This window comes from Crocodylus porosus, unplaced genomic scaffold (genome assembly GCF_001723895.1).
Source record: "Crocodylus porosus isolate Cpor-Errol unplaced genomic scaffold, CroPor_comp1, whole genome shotgun sequence".
NCBI lineage: Eukaryota > Metazoa > Chordata > Crocodylia > Crocodylidae > Crocodylus > Crocodylus porosus.
This window is the reverse complement of record NW_017728947.1, coordinates 11,960,850-11,968,284: the sequence shown is the minus strand read 5'-3', so window position 1 is coordinate 11,968,284 and position 7,435 is coordinate 11,960,850. Positions and strand designations below refer to the sequence as shown.

Here is a 7,435-nt window from a genome sequence, read left to right as displayed (position 1 = left end):
CGATTCATACTACTAATTATTTTTGATATTTAAGATATGAATTGTTTTTTTGCAAAGTCTTTTAACAGTCATAAGTATAGATGTTGTATTCCATTAAGCTGTTGGGTTAGGGACAGGCAGATATACCAAGACAGCTGTTACATACGTAGGAATATATGCCTAAAAATGGCTTCTAAATTTAGTCATTAAGTTTAGTCCCTCAGTTTTTGCTGGGTATCTTTAAGTGAACGTATCCCCAAGATCACCATATTACATAGAACTACAAGGGACAATATCTGAAATACAGGAAAATATCTAATTGTCCTTTGTAATTTTGATTAACTAATTACAGTGAATGTTTATTTAAAGTTTTTTTTTTTTAGTAGAATTTCTGAATTGAGGAAGAACATCAGATTTTTTAATAAAGGACTGATAACTCTCATCTCTCACAAATTCATACTAGAAATACAATTTCAAGTGGCTTGGGCAGGAACACTGTTTCATGGAATGCTAACTTGTGAAAAGGTTGCAAACAAGACGTATTAATACATAGCAATTTATTAAGGCATATACTTACGTGTGGTGTTGGATATTAAGAGGTAGTTAGTTGTGCTTGTCTGAGGTCAATCAGAAGTCAGAGCATATCTACCCTGCCTTTGGTTGGATACCACCATGATATTTATGAATTGTCATCTTAAGAAAACCAAACTATGTAAACAACTCAGAATTACTGTCATTGCAATGGGAATCTTGGTATAACCCATTTCACATCTTAATTTTTAATGCAACATGGGCATTAGGGAATAAATTGGGCTAGCAGGGTGTTTATGAACTTTTAATTATGCACTTGTCTAGTAAGGGTGTGCAAAACGGGCCATATTTGATTTGGATTCGGCCCGAATCGGGGACAGTGATTCGATTAATTGATTCAGATCCCTGTTCCTGATTTTAGATTTGGCCAAATCTGAATATGAAGATTTGATGCTGATTCAGAGAATCAACGATTCAGCCATAGATACAGCTTTAAATTTTTTTCTACATACCTCAAGGTACCGGGCGCAGCTTGTGAATGCTGCGATGGTGGAGTGGATGGAGCATCCCAAGAAGGGGGAGGGGGTGCCCTCTGTGCTCAGCGGTGAAATCGGAAGTACTTCGGGTCCACCGGGGAGCGTGCTGGGCCACCGAATCAGGCTGAGTCTCCACTGAATCGAATCGGGGACCGAAACTTTGCATAATCCTATTATCTAGGATGCATATAATTGGAGTATTTTGCTCCCACCTATCAATAAATGGTGCTCTATGTCCCAAAGTTTGTGCCTAAGGGCACATTCAAATTTAAAAGAGAAAGTAGCAGGTGCCAGTTTGAATATTAAAGTTTAGAATTTAGCATCCTGGATATGCACATGTGCATAGTTTCATTTGGTGAGGGAGTACTAAGCGTGACTGACTTGGTCTCATTTTGGTGGCCATTGCATACAGCCTGAGCTCAGTCATCAGTGGCAGCATTTTATGTTGGAATAATGATTTTTACTGATGGTGAAAATGCTCATGGGCACCTGAATGAACCTTAGGGGGTGCCATAGCATGCATGCACCACATTGGGAATTGCTGCTCTATGCTGTTGTAGAAGGAAATGAAGTTGGCTAGGTGATAAACACATTCACCCAATTGATGGCAAGATAAAACAAGCAATAAGGTACAAAGTTATTCCACAGAAAATGTATAATAACACTGTAGCTTGTTAGTATTACTCCATTAATTGATTGTGGTCAGGTGCTCCTGTGGCTGGGACTCCCAGCCCCATGGATGCACCCTCTGCTGCCAGTCCCACAGCTGACAAGGGTTGCAATGGCGGCAATGTTCCTGCACCCTGGCTGTACAGTGTCTACTCCTGCCCAGCACCAGCCCCATTGCCTCCTTCACTGTGGGGGCCTCGGTCTGCCCCTCTTCCCCCCTCTACCCCCAACAGACTTATTAGCCTGACGTTGCTTTCCAAGCTACTGTACTACGCTGTGCTCTTGGCCACCTGCGTACTGCACTGCAGATGCATATGTGCACATGGTTTAGCAACCAAAAAAGCTGATTATCGATTTAATGTCAATTTTCCTTTATATCGGTGCTGATTTTGTATCAGTAAACCTCTAGTTCCTGACCATGTTGACAGATGAACTAAACACAAACTGCTAAAATGCAGAGGGAACTGTCCTTCAGAACTCTCACTCAAATTTTCCCATTAATCTGATTGTTTCATAGCTCTTTGTGTACCAGGAAAAGTGATGAAGCAACATGACCAAGATAGTATTGTCCCGTATTGAACAGTTTTGTTTGCCACTAATTACTCGTACTCACAATTTTTGGTTTTGGTTAGATTCTCAATTATTTGTAGTTGTTAGTTTTCAGTAGACATCTTTTTTGTATTTTTTTAACAGGCTGGGAAGATATTATTTCTTCCAATAATGTGCACTACTTTTGTCCATGTGCTCATAAAGTATTTTAAAGAGAGATTAGCACTAAGGAGTGGTTCCTTTCTGTTCTGAAAGATGACTTCTTTGGTTTTTTTTTTTTTTTTTTTTTACTCCTATCATTCCAACAGTATTTAAATAAGATGCTTTAAATATTTTATCAGTAATTAAATCATATTACTATTAAAATAATTATCTTTTACTGACAATTACTACTGCGTAGTTTTCTTAGTCTGTCATGACTTGTTCTTGCATCAATATCTGAGAGAGAAATTTATTTTGAACTTGTATTATTGTATTTCACCAACGTATTTATTTTAAAAGAATCTTCTGATCAAGGTGTATTGTTTCATTGTTACTCATTGTTATTTATTTTCTTCTTTATAGATGATTCTCTGGGACTGGGATTTGAAGCAATGGTATAAACCACATTATCAGGTTAGTTCATCTTAACAGCATTTTAATTCAATGAAAATACAAATTGAGGGTAAAAGTTTCCCTATAGAATGATAATTTTTAATTTTTATTTTATTTATATTATCATTTTTTTTACAGCTACTTAAATGGTATTTCTGTATGTAATATTTGTAGTGGGTGATAAATTCCTATTTTTATCGCAGGGGGTACCTGCACATAGGCTGCTCTGATGCACTGTAATTAATTGAGTCTGCTGGAGCATGGTAACTACTGTGCTCCAGCCAGTCTTCAAGTCTTGTGCATCAGTGTGCCTGTGCTTCAAAAATTGGCAGGGGCGCATTAACTAAAGCTCGTTTGAATGGTAGATGCCACCTCTTTGAAGCATGGACATGGTGATGCACAAGACACCCTGGGCACTTTTAATTAGAGCAGCTCTCAGAGCCACTCTAATTTTAAAGCATTTCTCTCCCACTCTTTCTGCCGCACCCCACTCCCATTTCCCCTCCCTTCCCTTGCCCCCGCATCTCCGGAGTACATGTAAAAATGCCCAGGGTTCTCAATCCCAAGTCTCTGCTTCTAGTAAAACCCCTGGCAAGTCTCTTATCATGCCAAAGTATTTTATTCCCTTTGTAAAACTTTTAGCTAGTTTTTGCACACCAAGTTGACAGTGTTTCTGCATCTAAGAGTCTGCTCCTTCATCATTTGCAGTCTTACCATTCCAGAGTGTGGCTGGTCTCTATTATATTAATTATGATGCATGACTGGACCTGTCAGTCAGGAAATAATAGGTTTCATCTGCCCTGAGTACTCCCCAGAGTTCACTGGCATTCTCCAGATCTCCTGTAGTTTGATCTGTGAAATGTAATATTCATGATTTGGACTGTACCTGTCCAATGCCAGACAAAGAAGTTGCAAGAGACTACCCTCTTTTGTGAAGCCCCATATACACTCACCCACACTTCCAGCTACCACTGAGCCATTTCCACTTCTCTTAAGGCCTATTAAATACTCCTTTTTAAAATCAAATAGGTATATGATTATAAATTTTAAAACTAATAAAGCAATAAAATAATTAAGCTAACAAATGTATATAACTCAGTAGATAATACTAATATGAAACAAAGCCACCAGAATGAGACTTTCTCCAAATCAGTTTTTTTTAGTTACTGCTTTCTTCAAAGAGTCCTATAATTGTTCAACTGACAATTTCATGGGTGACTGGCAGCCAATCCTGCCAACTCGCAAGTGCCAGCAGCACGCCACTGGCAGTTCCGGGTGAACGTGATTAACCGCAGAGGGACTGCTGCTTCGGCCACTCTTGGTGGGGCGGGGGGCACCAGCCTAGGAATGCTGGGTGTCAGGGGGTGCACTGGCATGCTTAGAGGGTTCATGTGCACCCCCTGTGCATTGCCACTGGACAATTTAAACCATGGCATGTTTGTTGGGTCACTGGGGGCATCTCTTCCAAATTTCTTCATTATTTTTAAAGACCTAATATATAGCACTTGGTGGTTCATTGGATTAGTTGCGTTTGTTTATGCTGTTGGATTAGTCTCAGTTGCAGCTTTCTAGATTCTATGCTTTTACAGGACAAGTGTTTTTGCTCTTCAGTAGTATTTATTTTTTGCCAGAATGATCACTTGTTATGATGTACAGTATTCATATCTTCTCTCTAAGACAGCAAGCAACCATCTTACATTTATCTTTACCTTGACATGGCATTCCTACTTCAACTCCATATACAATATTTCTGTGAGATTACTGTATATTCAGAACTTTCCCCAAATGTTCTTTTGTTTTATGCAGGAAATTTGAGCCATCTCCTATCAGGAGATGCTCTTTGCCCATTGAACAATTTGCACATTAGCATTGTTACCAGATTTGCCTGTCACTTTGGGGTGTGCTTATTTACTAGGTACCTTTTTGGGGTCTCTGTAATTCTATCAATGTGTTGCTTGTGTTTCTGTATGAAGCTGTATCTCTCCTTTCTGCAAGACCTTACCCCCAGTGGAGCTATCTTGTAGGACTTGGCTTCAATGTGGCTGGGTCCTCCAACCACCAAATCAGTCAAACACAAGCACAGATTAAAAGGGCATGCCTGAGTCAGGCTGGATTATTTAACATTGAGAGGCTGACACCCTCATGTACCTTGAACTCAGTTTATCCCTTATTTCAGTAGGACAATAATAAATGCATTTAGACACGCACACGCGCGCGCGCACACACGATACGTCTGAACAGGGTTCTGATTAGCACTTTCAGCTGATACCCTCGTGCACCTCAAAACTCAGCATATCCCAGTCTCTTGTCACAGTGGTCCTAGGGGTAACTCCCTTGATGAGCAGACCCCACTGTTGTTTTTGGGCATTGCAGTGATCTTTGGCTTAGGTAAAAGAAGTGTTGCTGCATAACGTTTCTTTTCATGGTCAAGGGGAAGGAAGAGTAAATGAGGTCAAGAGAGATTATAGCAGCCAGCTTGACCATTAAAGTTGTTTATTGCCAGGTATGTGAACTTATGATGATACCAGTAGTAATAGCCATACAAGAGAGACTAATAAAATAGTTACAACATTACATAGTTTCAATTAGATATTTGGGGAAGTCTACCTCAAGTTTGATTAGCAAAAGTCAGGTATAGAAAGCTGTGCCTGCAGTAAGGAAATGAGAGGGGGAGGGGAAGGGAGGGAGTTTTGGGGTCTCACCACTCAGCGAAGCTTGAACCAGTCGAGGTGCCCCAGGTACAGTTCTGAGCGTGATCAATACAGGGATTCCAGACAGAAAAAGAGTGGAACTGGTGCAGCTTTTGGATCCAAGCACCACGTCTGAAACTGAGCTTGGGTAGGGTTTTTTGCTCAAGGTAGAAGACTAGGTTTGTTTATGGGTAAATGATGGGTCATATGCTGGATAATAGGAACTGATCACTTCTGGCTACGGGTGGCATTAATCTGAAGAAGCTTGCAATACAGACAGGCAGATTCAGTGTTCTGGGTACCAATAAAGGAGTCATTACTAGGATTGGTCTGATTAAATGTTGAGCTGGATGTGTGTAGACTTGGGTGATTAACATTTGGAGCAGGGATTCCCCCATCATGCAGTGCTTCCCTGCTTCTCTGGTCCCAGAATTCAGTGCGGTCCTTGCCTTGGAATCTCTGTTCTCCATTCTGAATGCTAATGAGGGTGCTTTCCTGTTCCATCTCCTATAATAATGATTTGTCACCCAGTTCCATCTCCTGTGTAAATGAGACCGGGGTGACTCTTGTCACCCTTGTCTGGAGGGCTTAAGATGCATCTCCTGCTGCATCTTCAGTGTCTTTTGTAAGTCCTTCCTCTAATCCGTTCTTGTTCAGACAGAGGTGGGGAGTTCTTTGTGAGTCAGACAGGCTGTGTACTGTGCCAGGGTTCCCCAAGAACACAGATCTGAGAGAACTTTCAGACTGATTAGGGTCATGAGCCAGTTACTAATGCATTCCAGTATTGGATGATGGCCAAATGGGCATCTGTCTGCTACCACTTTACCTTTGACTGCCCCATTGAAGTGGGAAAGTCTTGGGCTTCTCAGGCTTTGTTTAGGTTAAACCCACCCCTTTGCAAACATTTAGAATTAAAGGCTCACAAATGAGACACTACTGCCAGTCATGAGTGCCTCAGGACATTGTGTCAAGTAAATAGTGCTTTTAGTTTGGCAATAACTAAAATGACAGTTTGGTTTAGGAGTGATACCACCTCCAAATACTAATTAACTTATGGCTTCTTTTTGAATTGTTGTAATTTATGCATGTATACCTTGAACATCTTTTAATTATCTTCTCAGTCTCTCTGGAAGTGTCTGACTACTTTTTTTTTGTTCTCTCTTATACCTTGGTTCTCTTCATCTCCTGATATGAAGTCTTCTTGTGGATAAAATAAATAACAGCAACCTTTTCCCCTCTGAATATGGTGCTATCCTGAAACTAGACTTGGTCCTTCATGAACCAGAAAGTTTCAAACATAGGGGTTCTTTTTTGTATCAATGTCGTCATTACATAAATGTGCAAGTCTCCTTACCTCTACAGACCTTTTCTCAGCTCATCTAATTTGTTGTATCTTCATTATTTAGTTGATGCATGTGGTAGCTGGAAATCATGTAATCAAAACTTTACTTGATATTTTGGTGTATGTGCCCTTCCTTTTAGCTGGTACAGAATTTGGTCATGCTACTTTGCTGTCTCTGCCATCATAATGGTGTTATGTGCTATCGAATTAATCTCCTGTATATGGCCAAAGATTTCTTGATGTTTCTGCTGGAATACTTTACATGTAGGCTTGATTTTACATGTCTGTAAGGCAAAGTAGTATGTTTTCTATTAGATTTTATGCTGCACAAGGATTAACTCATCTAGTCTTCTCTACCAGTATACAGGCATACCTCGTTTTATTGTGCTTCACTTTATTGCGCTTCGCAGATATTGCGTTTTTTACAAATGGAAGGTTTGTGGCAATCCTTCGAGCAAGTCTGTCGGCGCCATTTTTCCAACAGCATTTGCTCACTTTGTGTCTCTGTGTCACATTTTGGTAATTCTCGCAATATTTCAAACTTT

General features: G+C 40.1%; 1 protein-coding gene across 2 annotated transcripts in view; it reads left to right on the top strand.

Moving 5' to 3' along the window:
* PDE3B (phosphodiesterase 3B) overlaps positions 1 to 7,435 on the top strand; it is a 161,587-nt gene that overhangs the window by 88,487 nt on the left and 65,665 nt on the right. For both annotated transcript variants that reach the window (XM_019551409.1, XM_019551408.1), the window contains exon 2: positions 2,829 to 2,879. In XM_019551409.1, coding sequence (XP_019406954.1) covers positions 2,829 to 2,879 — 51 coding nt within the window. The remainder of the gene's footprint in view (positions 1 to 2,828; positions 2,880 to 7,435) is intronic.